The sequence below is a fragment of the Schistocerca nitens genome, chromosome 9 (assembly GCF_023898315.1).
Source record: "Schistocerca nitens isolate TAMUIC-IGC-003100 chromosome 9, iqSchNite1.1, whole genome shotgun sequence".
NCBI lineage: Eukaryota > Metazoa > Arthropoda > Insecta > Orthoptera > Acrididae > Schistocerca > Schistocerca nitens.
Window position 1 is genome coordinate 16,521,929 of NC_064622.1, and position 16,589 is coordinate 16,538,517.

General features: G+C 45.3%; 1 protein-coding gene across 34 annotated transcripts in view; it reads right to left on the minus strand.

Annotated features, from left to right (window-relative positions):
• The window catches only part of LOC126203013 (UDP-glycosyltransferase UGT5-like), a 972,471-nt gene that overhangs the window by 875,584 nt on the left and 80,298 nt on the right, over window positions 1-16,589 (minus strand). For 4 of the 34 annotated variants that reach the window (XM_049937229.1, XM_049937228.1, XM_049937227.1 and 1 more), the window contains exon 6: window positions 11,333-11,468. The exons of 29 other annotated variants lie outside the window; for them this stretch is intronic. In XM_049937229.1, the coding sequence (XP_049793186.1) occupies window positions 11,333-11,468 (136 nt within the window). Of the gene's footprint in view, window positions 1-11,094; window positions 11,469-16,589 lie in introns of those variants that run through there. One more of the 34 variants, XM_049937223.1, reaches the window with a different exon arrangement.

The following is a 16,589-nucleotide window of genomic DNA, read 5'->3' on the forward strand; positions in this document are numbered from 1 at the left end:
CGGACGTAGTTTGTAGCTCTGCCGCTAGATGCCGGGACTGCGCTCGCTGTCTCGAAGTTGCGTCGCTGTGTGGTAGGAGGTCGTGTGGAATCACCTCGCGGGTCGAAGCTCTTTGGCGCGACTGCTACGTGGCTTTGCGTGACGTCACTCCCTAACTGCGTCGCCACAATACGTTATCGTCAGCATACCAGTTTATGGGTCCACACGAATTCGTCCGATTTTCACCGCTCAAAAGGCAATTTCGGTCAACATATTACCACAAAATACCTTTCTAACAACTTTCGTGACGAAATCTTAGCTCGTTTTGCTATTTTACTGTTCACACGTGTCTTTCTTTAGCGTCCACTTTTCACAGTTTTTCGCGCGGATTTTCGCATTTGCACTTTACAACACAGTTTAATATAGCCCGCAAAACAGTTTAGTCACAATCTTGCGATATTATTACTTCGTATTGTTCAAAATTTACACTGTTCCTTATCGCGATTTTAACGTTCATGCCCTGTCCCGATTCCACATTGAAAATTTTGTTTTCTCGTCCGAAAATTGCACTTGTTCTTTTCACGGTAAGTCAACTGTGTTAACACTGCGTTCGAAAATTGCATTAGTCCGAGTCCTGTCCACGGTAAGCCAAGGTGTAACACGTCCTTTTATTCTGGTTTTTAGTTATCCGCCCGTTCGCGGACCTAAGTAGCAGCCCAAATTTAGATAATTAATTAATGTGACCGTGTACCTAATGGGCTAGCAATCGGATTGGACTGCTCAGGAGGTGTTACATTCCGTACTATCCTCACAAATATGGTAATAAGTATGGTTTGGTGGTAATGAGGACAGCAAACACAGTTTCATAAACAAAACCTATATTCTTAGCAAAGCACAAAAATAAGGAGACAGCCACTGCCTTCGTCAATACACTGTTAATAACAGCTAATCTCATCACAGGTCTCTTTAGTTATTGTAAATCGTCACACGCAATATCCAATCACTGTAATCCAATTAATGCCGGCGCGGTAGACGCGGAAGTATAACAGCGGCACTCAATCTCACTGAAATCACTTTATAATAAAACTTTCTCACTTTTCCGCATAACTGATGCAAAGGGGTTAAAACCACGGCGTTGGCCACTCCCTTTGCCGGTAGATTGTAATAATTTCTGCTGGCTTTTTGCACAGCTATTCCCGCCTCGCGGGAACCTAACACACCCTCACGGCATCCTCCACGCAACTCTTCGCACTGCTCTCCGCCCAGTTATTCCCGCCTCGCGGGAATCTACCCAAGCCGTCCACTCGGCACTCCGGGGAATCCCCTCTAGCTCGCGCGTCCTGCACACACTACTCGATATTTGCCCTACCGACCTGTGTGAGCGCAAGTTTTTTTAATAGTAAGGGCCTGCGGACCCCTTACAAATTGGGGTGAAGAGGTATTTGTCCCACAACTTGACTAGAAGGAGGGATCCGTTGGTAGGACATGTTCTGAGGCATCAAGGGGTCACCAATTTAGTACTGGAGTGAACCGTGGCGGGTAAAAACGGTGGAGGGAGACCAAGAGATGAATACAGTAAGCAGACACAGAAAGATGTAGGTTGCAATAGTTATTCAGAGATGGAGAGGCTTGCACAGGATAGAGTGGCATGGTTAGCTGCATCAAACCAGTGTCTGGACTGAAGACCGCAAGAAGAACATCGTTTGTGATGTATGACAGCGATCCTCTCACAATTCTTTTTTTTTTTTTTTTTCAAAATACTATCGAAAGGCTTGGTAACTGCTGTCGGAATTGTCGTCAGTTTTCTCAGTAGGAAACATAAAAACCACTTCCACTATGTGAACCAACAAACAATGCTGGAATAAATTTCTGTGTGTCACCAGTTCCAGACCAAGGCTTTTCATTCAGGAAAAAAGCCATTGGCTTACCATTGGACGTTGACTGAGATACAGCCTTTGTCACCAATCGTCATCGATCAGAAATGAGAGCCCTGGACGTGTACACCAGACTCCAGAGTCAGTCTGACCCTGGAGTTTTCTGCCTGGTACTGCGCATGCACCGCCACACATACACAGCCCACTGCCGACTACATAAATTCACTCCTGGCTGGTACCTAGTAGAGGGCAGGCGTTCGTAGTTATGAGACATTGTTGTCTAATCAATTTGGCAGAAATGTTTGCTGAAGAATCACTGTGAGCGAGGAGTACACATTGTGTAGCTGTTCCGTCGCTGAGTGTGAAGCACATTCATGAGTAAATGGCACGTAGAAACGACACTTTACTAACGGAAGATGTTGTATTGGAAGCACTGTTAGAAGAACTCAGTCATGAAAGGTACTTAAATGAATATCCTGATCGAAGGGACTGTAAAGTTGACGCTCCTGCAGCAGCCGAAGCCGACCAGTCCGCTGAATCTTCAGGCAGCGCTGAAGAACACTCAGACGCCCGAGGTAAGAATGGTCATTGGTGGAGAGCGGCTGTCGCTAGTAGAAGTGGTAGGCCAGTAGCCGATAACATGGTAGTCCATATTCCAGGTGTTAAAGGCAATGCGAAGGGGCATGGAATTTGCTGATCGATCACTTAGTTGTCGAAAAACTTTTCACATTCATCAACAAAAATATTCGAGGTACGAGTGTAGAAGGGTCCGGTCCGAGCCTCACTCATGTGACGAATCACGGTGATTTTCTTGCTCGAATAGGTTTTTATACTACCCTGGAAGACTACCCAAAAGCAGTGAACTGAATTTAGAAAATTTATGGTCTCACGATTTTGCGAGTGCATTGTTTCGCGCGGCAATGAGATTAAGGCGCTTCAAACGTCTCTCAGCTCTCCTAAGATTGGATGACAAAAGTACAAGGGCAGAAGGGCACAGGGGCAGAGAGTACATAAACTGGCTCCTATCAAGGGTCTGTGGAATACTTTTGTAAGTAACTGCAAGACATTATACACGCCGCATGCTTACCGTACTACATATGAGCGGCTTGTTGGTTTCCAACCCCGTTGCCCTTTCGGGATATGTAGACCACAGAAACCAAATAAATATGGTATGAAAATTGAAACGATAAATGAAGCCAGGGCATATTATATGATAAATGGTGAAGGGTACTCTATTGCAATACGGAAGCAAGCAAATGAATCTGTACCGGAGCAATATGAAAAAAGAAATGTTTCTGAACACATACACGATAGAAAGCGAAACATGTCCAAGGACAATTGGTTCATGAGTGTGCCTATAGGAGTTCCTATGTTACCGTCTTACAAATGAACGATTTTGCGCACGCTCAGAAAAACAAACGCGAGATATTGCCTTCATTATTTTGTAGAAACCCAGAAAATACATGTGACGATTTCGGTCAGAAGAAGACCGTCCTGTCTTCTACACCGAGAAGGAATAGGGTAATCCTCCTTTTGTCGACGATGCTTAGAGACTTCACTGCCGATGGAGAAACTAGAAAACTACAGTCGGTGTTACATGACCGAGGCAGGAACCGATGCCTTTAATCAGTTACGCAGCACATCTTCCGTGCCGAAGGAGACGCAGCATTGTCCGCTTCGCCTGCGATTCGCCCTGATGGATCAGACAGGTATAAGTGCAATGGTACTGTGAAGAGAAGAATATCTCAAGCGTCTGGCAGTGGACACTCCCGAAACTCCACATGTTGTGATTTCAAAGCGCAAGAGGTATTTCACGTGCCCATACTGGCAGGACGGGGAAACGTCATTGGTATACGACACATGCAGCGACTTGTCCCGCCCTCAACATAGCGCTAACTTGTGCCAAGATTGCGGTAATAATCACCTAGTGGATTCACGAATAACTGAGAACATCTCAAAATATTTGTGTATTATAGAGGGTGACAATTATTGTACTGTATGAAATAAAATCGCCAGAACTTCTGAACGGTTCGCATAGGACGTTCAAACTGTGAAGTTGGCCGCGGGGCATGATGGGAATTAGTATGCGCAGCACGGTTTGGTTTAGCGACGAAGCCCACTTTCATCGGGGTGGGTTAGTCAATAAGCGGAGTTGGCGCGTTTGGGGAACTGAGAACCCGCATTTTACGAAACCACTTCCCCCACCGGGTGACCGTGTTGTGTGCAATTTCCAGTCACGGAATAATCGCTGCGATATTCCTTGATATCACGGTGACTACCGAACGGTGCTTGAAAGTTTTGGAAGACGTTTCGTCCCCACTATCCAAAGTGGCTGTGTTTTCGACAAGATGTGGTTCGTGCAAGACGGAGCGCGACCACATCGAAGGAGGAGAGTACTTGATACCCTGGAGGAGCACACTGGGGACCGGATTCTGGCTCTTGGGTACCCAGAGGCCACTGGCATGGGCCTCGATTGGTCGCCATATTCTCCGGATCTGAACACATGCGACTCCTTTTTGTGCGGCTACATTAAAAACAAAGTGTGCAGCAATAACCTCAAAACCTGTACTGAGCTGAAAACAGCCATTCAGGCTGTCATCGACAGCATCGATGTTCCGACACTTCAGCGGGTCATTCAGAATTTCGCTAATCGTCTGCACCATATCATCGCCAATGAAGTCAAACCTAAATTCGAATATTTGTAGTGACGTTTACGTGTTGAATCAAGTGTGTGCATGCAGTAGTTTGTAACGAATTTACGTTTTTTTCGTTGTTGTTGTTGTGGACTTCAGTCCTGAAACTGGTTTGATGCAACTCTCCATGCCATACAGTAAAGCTACATGCCATCGGGAAAAATTACGGCTGTAGCTTCCCCTTGCTTTCAGCCGTTCGCAATACCAGCACAGCAAGGCCGTTTTGGTTAGTGTTACAAGGCCAGATCAGTCAATCACCCAGACTGTTGCCCCTGCAACTACTGAAAAGGCTGCTGCCCCTCTTCAGGAACCACATGTTTGTCTGGCCTCTCAACAGATACCCCTCCGTTGTGGTTGCACCTACGGTACGGCCATCTGTATCGCTGAGGCACGCAAGCCTCCCCACCAACGGCAAGGTCCATTCTTGCGGGGGGGGGGGGGGGGGTTCGTATATTTCAATAATTGTCACCCTGCATATCCAATGTGTGAAAAAGTTAAGTGGTTCAAGTTCGGGAAAAATTCACGCACATTCAACAGCTTTTCATTGAGTTGTAAATACTTCAATGGTTTCTCCTTGATCTCTGTAACTCCATTGACTACATCTAATATCTTTCATCGCTCTTTCCATCATACACGACTAACTATTCATCATACTGTCTCTTCACACTAAACTGAATCTTGCGGTAGAACAGCGACAAATTTTAAGAGAACTAATAGTGATGACTTCAAGAAAATTGTCTAACACTTTACTCCTGGGTAAAACAATGGTCACCATATCTGATTGTTGTGAGGACAACACAAAACTGAATCTCAGCGCTGCCGCCATGAGCCGCAGTAAAATGCATATTGCTTGTTTTAGCACATCAGAAATAATCTGCCAAGGGACATGCTAACCACCACCTGCATTCTCTGATAGTCAGTTCCACCAATACGTGTTTACACTTTGCATTCACACTTCAAAAAATGTTAAAATGTGTGTGAATTCCTAAGGGACCAAACTGCTGAGGTCATCGGTCCCTAGACTTACACACTAGTCAAACTAACTTATGCTAAGAACAAAACACACACCTTTGTCCGAGGGAGGACTCGAGCCTTCGGCAGGAGGAGCCGCGCAATCCGTGACACACCACCACAAACCGCGCGGCCACTCCGCGCGGCTGTTCACACTTCCATTGGCTGTCAAGTGTAGGGTGACTTTAACAACGTCTGCATCTACACCTACATACGCACTCCACAAGTCACTGTATGGTGCATGCCAGAGGGTAGCCAGTACCACTACCAGTCACTCCCTTTCGTGCTGCACTCGCAAACAGTGCGAGCTAAAACCAACCGTCTATATATCTCCACACGAGCCTTAATTTCTCTTATCTTGCCTTTGCGGTCCTTACGCGAAATGCTTGTTGGCGGCAGTAGAATCGTTCTGCAGTCAGCTAGGAATGCAGGTTCTCTAAATTTTATGCTTAATCCAACATAATGCAACGCGTTTCGAACATGTTCTGTTCATCTTCAGGCGTTTATACATACATATATACATACATAGAGAAATGTTAAAAATAAACAGTCTTAAACTAGATTAATCTTGAACACTTTGTCCAATGGACAAAGTGTTTTAGATTATTCTAGTTTAAGACTGTCCAACGGACAAAGTGTTCTAGATTAATCTAGTTTAAGACTGTTTATTTTTAAGTAACATTTCTCTATGTATGTACGTATGTATGTGTAAACGCCTGAAGATGAACAGAACATGTTCGAAACGTGGACAAAGTGTTCTAGATTAATCTAGTTTAAGACTGTTTATTTTTAAGTAACATTTCTCTATGTATGTATAAACGCCTGAAGATGAACAGAACATGTTAGAAACGCGTTGCATTATGCTAGATTAAGCATAAAATAAAGAGTGACTGGTAGCAGAAACTTGAAATAAATAATTATCCCACACAGTCACGGTTCACAAACATAGCCATTATGGTTGAAAATAATTATCTGTGTGTGCTGATCGAATCTAAGGATAACAAATTTGGCTCAGTGCTCAGAGCCATAAGGATAACAAATTTAGCAACATGCCTCTGAATCCTTTAGCTGACAGTGCACAAGTAAATGGTGAGGTTATTACCCATTTTTGGATCGGAAGATGAACAGGATTTAAACTTCAGATAACCTAAAGAAGGCTGCTTTAGGGTAACAACAAAAGGAAACAGAAAGCCATAAACTGAAAGATACCCCCGAACGGCTAGTCGTATTAGACGTAGCGGCGAGGTAAGGAAACCTGCGAAAGATACCCCCGAACGGCTAGTCGTATTAGACGTAGCGGCGAGGTAAGGAAACCTGCGTGTTATTTTGCAGATAACCAGAATTTTCAAAGCCAGTGTGCTCCAGTAGACACAGTAAAGGCGAAAGAAATATCTTTATTACTTCTCAACGATTGTCGTACAAAAGTGGAAGAGTTTCAGTTCATCGATTTCCATAACAATTTATTCTCCTGCTCCCATCAGGTACTCTCTCCCATAATTTCTTTATCTGAGACCCTACATGCCCGCTGCGTGGAAGCACATTACTTGCCGAATGCTTTTATTACGTGCTGCAAATCTAGCATCTTGGTTGAAAGTAAAAATATCATAGATGAAATCAGTACCGCCCTCGTAAGCAACCTTCATGGTTCTGGCACTGCTAAGAATGTACTCAGCCTACACTCCGATGTAACTGTAAAAGATCTTGGGCACTCCAGTCATCTCGAAACGGCACTGTTACTCTGTTTCGTATCATCTGCCACTTGGCTCCCGCAAGTAATTTATAAATACGTGAGTCAGAGTGAATCTCACTCTTTTACTATTACGTGCAGTCTCTGGAGGAAGGATGGGCGAGATAACGTGTTCATTTATTATCCAGTGATGCCTCATGAACCACCTCCCACCCTGTAAATCTTCCTGAGTGGATGGATGAATCAGTTTGTTCTCAACGGTCCGTGGCGAACCAGTCAGTCAACTACAGCATGCATCAGCTATGCTAGCCCGACAGTGTTCCTGTAGTTATTTGATTACTGGTGAAGGTGGAGTGTGTCAAATGTATTCTGTTTCCTTTCATGCTCACTGTCTAGTAGTTGTATAGAAAGAAATAGAGCGCGTTCTAGTTCTCGCCTACCCCTACCGCCTGCTCCCCCTTCCTCCACCTCCCCCCCCCCCTCACTTAACACGAACAGGTCCGCGGATACAGCGAATGGGCTGTCCTTTGGCTGGCCACTGGTCAGTATTGTGCATTCTGCGATACCGATGGGTATCGGTATTTTCATTTTACGTATCAAAAATTTGTATAAACTATACCCACTACAATTCACCATTTCACTCTTAACAGAGTGTAGAGTAAATTTTGAAGTTTTAGCATGAAAATCTGTAAACTGAAATTTTCCAAGATTTGGTAAATATTATTAGTTAATGTCAGAGACAATTATATAAATACCTTTACTTCAAATGTTATCTTTGAACTTTGTCTTTGAGGACAGTCGGCAACAAGTGGTGGAGTAATGGAGGCCCGTCGTGCTTGTGATGCACTAGAAACCAGACACTGCAATTGCCACATAGTTCAACGAAGCGAAAGAATATTACATTTCGTTATTCCAGTGTTTGCAGAGTTAAAATGCGAATATACGAAAGTGCAGATATTTATTTCATTTCGTAGTTAGTGATTCAGCAGACTTTCAGAACGCTAACATCATTGGGAGTTCTTCATACAAACGAGACCTGCAGGCATTATGATACCTTTATAAGAAGTCAACGAAGCCAACTTCAAGACAATCAGCTAAGTAGACAGTTAGCTTTTAGTAGAGTAACTGTACCCTCCATTGCAACTCCATGCAGAATAATGGGAGACAAGTCATTGTAAATGAAGCACTGAATCGGTGTATTACATGGTGTGGTATTTCCTGGAGTTTATGGGGTCAGGCACTGAGTTGATATTTCATCTTGTAGCAGTTTTCAATCGGTTACCGTTTATAGCTACTATTCAATAGTTATCTTCGTGGTCATATTTTCGGTTTGTGAAGATATTGCTAACTGTGAGAAGAAAAAGCGTATCAATCACAAGCCCAAAAGCGTTAATTTGTAAGACGCGGGTACTCGATCTGCTATGGGGACACTCGTGAACCAACTGTCCATAGTCAAATTTCGCTTTGTAGCGTGACCATCACATATTCATGAGCTCGTGTGCTATAGAAAGTTATCTGTTGTACACAAAATCGATATTACTGATATTAGCGGGCTATTTGGAGTAGATTCATCTCGGTGATTTTTTTTTCACATTCCATGTGCAGCCTCATTGATTTGTAGATGTCACAATGTGGAGATGCGAGAATTGAAACAGGCCCATGTATCTGACAAGATTTCGCCTGTGCCCTCTGTTCACGTTCAGTCATAGCAAAATTCATCTAAGCACCCCTCCCCCCTTTTGTCAGGTATACCTGGTCAAGAAGTCTTCTGATCGCCATTAGTGCAATTAAATTCATTTAAACACCCTGCCCCCTTTAAGTCTTGCCCAAATAGTAAAACTACCACTTGGCTGAGAGGACATAATTGAATGAGAGAACTACGAAGACCCTTTCCATATTATTAGTTTAGCTGTCAGTATGCTCCATGGGTCACACTTGTGACGTCACACTTGGTGATTCACTTTTACAATTCTAGTACACTTTCATGTAAATATATGGAAATGTTAAATACTAAAATACGCAAAATACGTGTTAGAGAACAATGTTCATTTTACATTATGTTGTGAACTGGCTTTTGGATGTGTAGGCCAACTTTCAGACAAGACTTAAGCTGTCTGATGACAGCTTAGAAAGCTGAAGCCATCCGAGCTGAGTCAGAGAGACGAGTGGTGAAGCACATCGAGCGGGTTGTGCCCAGTGAAATATACACTCCTGGAAATGGAAAAAAGAACACATTGACACCGGTGTGTCACACCCACCATACTTGCTCCGGACACTGCGAGAGGGCTGTACAAGCAATGATCACACGCACGGCACAGCGGACACACCAGGAACCGCGGTGTTGGCCGTCGAATGGCGCTAGCTGCGCAGCATTTGTGCACCGCCGCCGTCAGTGTCAGCCAGTTTGCCGTGGCATACGGAGCTCCATCGCAGTCTTTAACACTGGTAGCATGCCGCGACAGCGTGGACGTGAACCGTATGTGCAGTTGACGGACTTTGAGCGAGGGCGTATAGTGGGCATGCGGGAGGCCGGGTGGACGTACCGCCGAATTGCTCAACACGTGGGGCGTGAGGTCTCCACAGTACATCGATGTTATCGCCAGTGGTCGGCGGAAGGTGCACGTGCCCGTCGACCTGGGACCGGACCGCAGCGACGCACGGATGCACGCCAAGACCGTAGGATCCTACGCAGTGCCGTAGGGGACCGCACCGCCACTTCCCAGCAAATTAGGGACACTGTTGCTCCTGGGGTATCGGCGAGGACCATTCGCAACCGTCTCCATGAAGCTGGGCTACGGTCCCGCACACCGTTAGGTCGTCTTCCGCTCACGCCCCAACATCGTGCAGCCCGCCTCCAGTGGTGTCGCGACAGGCGTGAATGGAGGGACGAATGGAGACGTATCGTCTTCAGCGATGAGAGTCGCTTCTGCCTTGGTGCCAATGATGGTCGTATGCGTGTTTGGCGCCGTGCAGGTGAGCGCCACAATCAGGACTGCATACGACCGAGGCACACAGGGCCAACACCCGGCATCATGGTGTGGGGAGCGATCTCCTACACTGGCCGTACACCACTGGTGATCGTCGAGGGGACACTGAATAGTGCACAGTACATCCAAACCGTCATCGAACCCATCGTTCTACCATTCCTAGACCGGCAAGGGAACTTGCTGTTCCAACAGGACAATGCACGTCCGCATGTATCCCGTGCCACCCAACGTGCTCTAGAAGGTGTAAGTCAACTACCCTGGCCAGCAAGATCTCCGGATCTGTCCCCCATTGAGCATGTTTGGGACTGGATGAAGCGTCGTCTCACGCAGTCTGCGCGTCCAGCACGAACGCTGGTCCAACTGAGGCGCCAGGTGAAAATGGCATGGCAAGCCGTTCCACAGGACTACATCCAGCATCTCTACGATCGTCTCCATGGGAGAATAGCAGCCTGCATTGCTGCGAAAGGTGGATATACACTGTACTAGTGCCGACATTGTGCATGCTCTGTTGCCTGTGTCTATGTGCCTGTGGTTCTGTCAGTGTGATCATGTGATGTATCTGACCCCAGGAATGTGTCAATAAAGTTTCCCCTTCCTGGGACAATGAATTCACGGTGTTCTTATTTCAATTTCCAGGAGTGTAGATAGAGAGTGAAGCATTAGCTTCGCAGTTAACTAGAGTAGTAAGTCATTAGACACACGTATACATGTTAACAATGAGTTATGTTTTATTGTTGTAACAAGCTTGTGTGGCTGATTTAGTTGTGAAACGACCTGTGGGTGAATAAACGATTATTAAGTGGGTAAGGTTTTACTGTCCAATGTTGAACAGTTAAACTCGATAGTCATACAAACTCATTTTATTGGGTAATATACAAATCGGGAAATATACAAATCAGATACATACAAGAGGTAAATAAAACGCTGTCAGTCTCTCTTGGTGGACTTGCTACTAGTCCTCTTGGCTTTGGATCCGCCAGCAGTCGGCTTCAGTAGCCGCAGTCCGGCCCTGATTGCAATCCCCGCCGCTAGGAGCAGCACCGCGGCCGCGGCTACCAGCGCCGCGACGACATCTACCAGGAAGTACTGGTACCAGGCGAGGTCCAGCGCCGCGGACCTGAGGTGTGGCGCCCCCTGGTGCCTGATCACGTACTCTGTCCAGTAGACAGCCTCGTCCAGCGGCTCCATCGGGCGGTCATTGAAGATCCTGGACAACCGCTGGGCGTTCTCTCGGTACCTGCACACCGAGCGTCAAGAGTTACACAAGGATCGGTGTTCAAATGAACAGCAGATGCTGACGCTGGTTTATGTAGTTTGTTCACATTGTCCTGATCAAAGGCTTTCTAGTCCTGGGTCGGCTGAAGTCATTCGACGTTGGGCCACGAGTGTTTTCCACCTGGGTGCTGCCAACATTGGCGATCTAACAATATACTATGTGAATGCACCATACACATCAGGGAGTGATTATCATGCCACTGTGAATCAGCAAATACATATGTGAGGAAAGCGGAACCTGTTTCCTCTGAACACTGACCTTTCCCACATCGCTCTATATCTTGGGTTTCAATAACCAGAGCTCTCTTCCTCCATCATCCCCTCCCCTACACAGCCAGAGAACCCAGTCAGCATGTCAGGAATGAAATATAGGCGAACAGCAATCGAGAGGGGTGACTTTCTGCTTCATCAGGAGTTCTACTGGATGCAACAGAATACACTCCTTCCATTAATGAGTGTTCTCCTTCTGGAGTACACCAAATGTATTTTTTATGGCTTACATTCTGCAAAAATGCTTAGATTGTGTCTTTTTAGATTATTTAACTTTTGACTAGTATGATTCTACCCCTGATTCTGTCCTGTCTTGTGGTATTGTTTTCATCTGTGCATCCCAATAATCTCTTTCGCAAATCCTGTTCCTTATCTATTACCATCTTCACTTGCTAGGGCTCATTTTAGAAGCAAGTTATCATCTACAGCTACGTCTACATGGCTACTCAGCAATTCACATTTAAGTGCTTTGCAGAGGGTTCATCGAACCACAATCATACTATCTCTCTACCATTCCACTCCCGAACAGCGCGCGGGAAAAACGAACACCTAAACCTTTCTGTTCGAGCTCAGATTTCTCTTATTTTATTTTGATGATCATTGCTACCTATGTAGGTTGGGCTCAACAAAATATTTTCGCATTCGGAAGAGAAAGTTGGTGACTGAAATTTCGTAAACAGATCTCGCCGCGTCGAGAAACGTCTTTGCTTTAATGACTTCCATCCCAACTCGCGTATCATATCTGCCACACTCTCTCCCCTATTACGTGATAATACAAAGCGAGCTGCCCTTTTTTGCACCCTTTATATGTCCTTCGTCAATCCCACCTGGTAAGGATCCCACACCGCGCAGCAATATTCTAACAGAGGACGAACGAGTGTAGTGTAAGCTGTCTATTTAGTGGACTTGTTGCATCTTCTAAGTGTCCTGCCAATGAAACGCAACCTTTGGCTCGCCTTCCCCACAATATTATCTATGTGGTCTTTCAAACTGAAGTTGTTCGTAATTTTAACACCCAGGTACTTAGTTGAATTGACAGCCTCGAGAATTGTACTATTTATCGAGTAATCGAATTCCCACGGATTTCTTTTGGAACTCGTGTGGATCACCTCACACTTTTCGTTATTTAGCGTCAACTGCCACCTGCCACACCATACAGCAATCTTTTCTAAATCGCTTTGCAACTGATACTGGTCTTCGGACGACCTTACTAGATGGTAAATTACAGCATCATCTGCGAACAACCTACGAGAACTGCTCAGATTGTCACCCAGGTCATTTATATAGATCAGGAACAGCAGAGGTCCCAGGACGCTTCCCTGGGGAACACCTGATATCACTTCAGTTTTACTCGATGATTTGCCATCTATTACTATGAACTGCGACCTTCCTGACAGGAAATCACGAATCCAGTCTCTCCCTCTGGTAATTGACCTCTATTGACACTTTTCAGCTATTTGTCTGAATTCTTCTTTAGTTAGCACCTGAACTTTAATATTTTTCAAGAGCATCACATTTAAGGTGCTTCGATTTGCATTTCTCATATTCAAAAGCAGCTCAGTCATCACATTAGGCCTTGGGCCTACAACTCTGGACGACAAATGGCTACAAGACAAGGGCGCCCATTGGAGTTAGGAATCTGGGTATCTTCAGTGCCTGACAAAAGAAGGTGAAGGGCCGAGAAGGGGAGGAGAAAACTAAATGAAATTTCATGAGTTGATAGGGGAGGTGATTATAAAACAGGGTCAGGTTGATAAAAAAAAAAAGAACTGGCTGGTGTGATCTCATTTATCAGTATAGTGCTGCACCCCTTCTGGATAGGAAGCATGCAGTAGTTCGTTTGGAAACTGTGCCATAAGGCCTTTACACCCTCTCTTGATGTAAGCTGACCCACAACTATTGAAATTGGTCCTTGATATCCTACATACTGACACTGGGATTGACATCCAAGCTGGTCCCTCACATCTTCTATTGGGGGCAGATCTTGGGTGTTGCTGATCACGGGAGTATCTCAACATCAGGCAGCCAGTTCAGTGCGTCACGTGGCGTGTGTCAACGAGAATTATCCTGTTGAAAAATGCCATCACCATACTGTCAGATGAGCACACATCAGAGTTCCCTCAGTCTCTACCAGCTGTGGGCTGAAGTCATACCCAATGGTGTCCCACATCATGACCCCAGTAGTAGCACCGCTGTGCCTCTCCAAGTCATTGGGAGAACATGACTCCTCCCCAAATTTCCAACACACTCACTGACAACTGTGATCCACAGTAGTACAGAAACGTGATTCATAACGGAAAACAATACGACACCATTCACTGGCAGTCCATCCTTTCTGGTTGTGTCATCAGTCCAAACACGACTGTTTCATATCAGCGCACACTCCGCTGCAGAGTGAAAATCTCATTCTGGAAACATCCCCCAGGCTGTGGCTAAGCCATGTCTCCGCAGTATCCTTTCTTTCAGGAGTGCTAGTTCTGCAAGGTTCGCAGAAGAGCTTCTGTAAAGTTTGGAAGGTAGGAGACGAGATACTGGCAGAAGTAAAGCTGTGAGTACCGGGCGTGAGTCGTGCTTCGGTAGCTCAGATGGTAGAGCACTTGCCCGCGAAAGGCAAAGGTCCCGAGTTCGAGTCTCGGTGGGGCACACAGTTTTAATTTTCCAGGAAGTTTCATATCAGCTCACACTCCGCTGCAGAGTGAAAATCTCATTCTGATGGCTGTTCAAGTCATGTTGCTAATTGTAGCCTACACACGGGACAGTAATTCCCTGCCCAGCTGTTGCTAGTATCTGGCAGATGGTATGGGATGACACAGAATAAAGGAGGGACTATACTTGTTCTTGGATGACACGTACAGTATTAGCAGTGTACTTGTTGACACAGTCTCGCCGTTTAAATATCTGTGCGTAACATTGCAAGGCGGCACGAACTGGAACGGGCATGTGAAGATTGTGGCAGAGACGGCGAGTGGTCGACTTGGGTTCATCGGGAGAAGTTTAGGAGACTGTGGTTCATGTGTAGAGGAGATCGCACATAGGACACTGGTGCGGTCTATTCTTGAGTATTGCTCGTATGTTTGGGACCCGCACCAGATAGGGTTAAAGGAAGACGTCGTAACTGTTCAGAGGCAGGGTGCTAGGTTTGTTACTGGTGGGTTCGAACCACACGCAAGTATTACGGAGATGCTTTGAAGACTGAAATGGAAATCCTTGGAGGGAAGGTGAAGATGATGATATTAGAATTATAACTCATATGGAGACGTTTAGGTAGTCACTCTATTTGCAAGTGGAACAGCGAACGAAATGACTAGTAGTGGAACAGGATACCCTCCGCCACGTGCCGTAAGGTGGAGTGTGGAGTCTGTATACAGATTTAGTTGAATACGTGGATATAGATGTGAAGAGGTTACAAAGTGCTCACTTCACAATGCGGCCGTTCTATCTTGTGATGGCCACATATAGCTGACCAGAAACTTGACAACGAATACGCCAGCCGCCACTTTCCCATGTCATCCATCTTGTCTAAATGCTCCCTCCCCAAAAAAATCTGGAAATCGCACTATCTGACCACCCAGGCAAATGATCTCCAATAAGAGCCCTTTCAAACCCTGTTTCTCAGTTCCAGCATGCTGGATGGCAATAGGCAGTAACTTACTACGATTCAATGAAACTGTAAACGCATCAGTGTTGGGCACGAGGTTGTTTTTATTTAAATAACGGCCATTTTCGGACTTAAGTCCATCATCAAGCCATCCAGTAGGACATGTTACAATTTACACATACAGTACGTAAGGTCATACAAAGTGCAAATGCATTTGACAACATGATTACGTGCCACATAAGTCCTACCATATTGTGCACATGCTGGCAACATTCCTTGCATGAGTGGCTAAGTACAAGATACTACTTGCGAACGACGGTGCAGTGCAGCGTGCAGGAAAACAATGTCACGTGAGTATTGAACATCATTAGCTAAACTCAGGATGGGGGCAGTGAAAGGACTGTACCATAGTGAGGTTGTTTATCGTCATACATAGCTGTTATTTGTAGAATAAAACAAACGCCTGACCATGGGATAGTCCCTTCAGTGCCCCCAGCCTGAGTTTACTTAACGATGTTCAGTGCTCACGAAACACTGCCCGCATGCTCAAGGCACTGGACTGCCGTAGGCGAACGGTACTTTGCACTTAAAGCCCCTCACGCAAGTAATGCGGCCAGCGTACACACAGTGTGGTAGGACCTATGTCGTATGTAATCATCTTAACAAATGCATTTCTACTTTAGTTGACCTCATGTGTTGTAAATGTAAATTGTAACATGATGCATTCTGTTCTGCAGGGTAGCTTGATCATGGACTAAAATTCGAAACTGATAGCCATTTTAAAAAACCAAAATCTTCTGTGCAGACTTTGAGGGTTTTAGAATTTCATTCAAACTCTGTTAGTTTCTGGTAAAGGTCACAAGAGCATGCAGCGTCTTCTTGTCCTTCACCAGTGGTCACCCACCACGTGGCTATGTTCACGCTCCTTATGTATCTTACCGGGCCTGGTAACAACCCTAATGCACTTTTTTGCAACCACTTATACCTTACAATAGATAAATTGTTTAAGCCAAAATTACGATTTGGAAACTTATTTCTATGCGTGAAATTATTTAATTCCAAGTGTGTGTGTGTGTGTGTGTGTGTGTGTGTGTGTGTGTGTGTATGTATGTGTGTGTGTGTGTCTATTTACATAATGTTTCACTTACATTTTCCTTTTAATCATCTTCATCACTGTCGAACACTATACACTGAGTTGCCACTGTCACTGTCGCT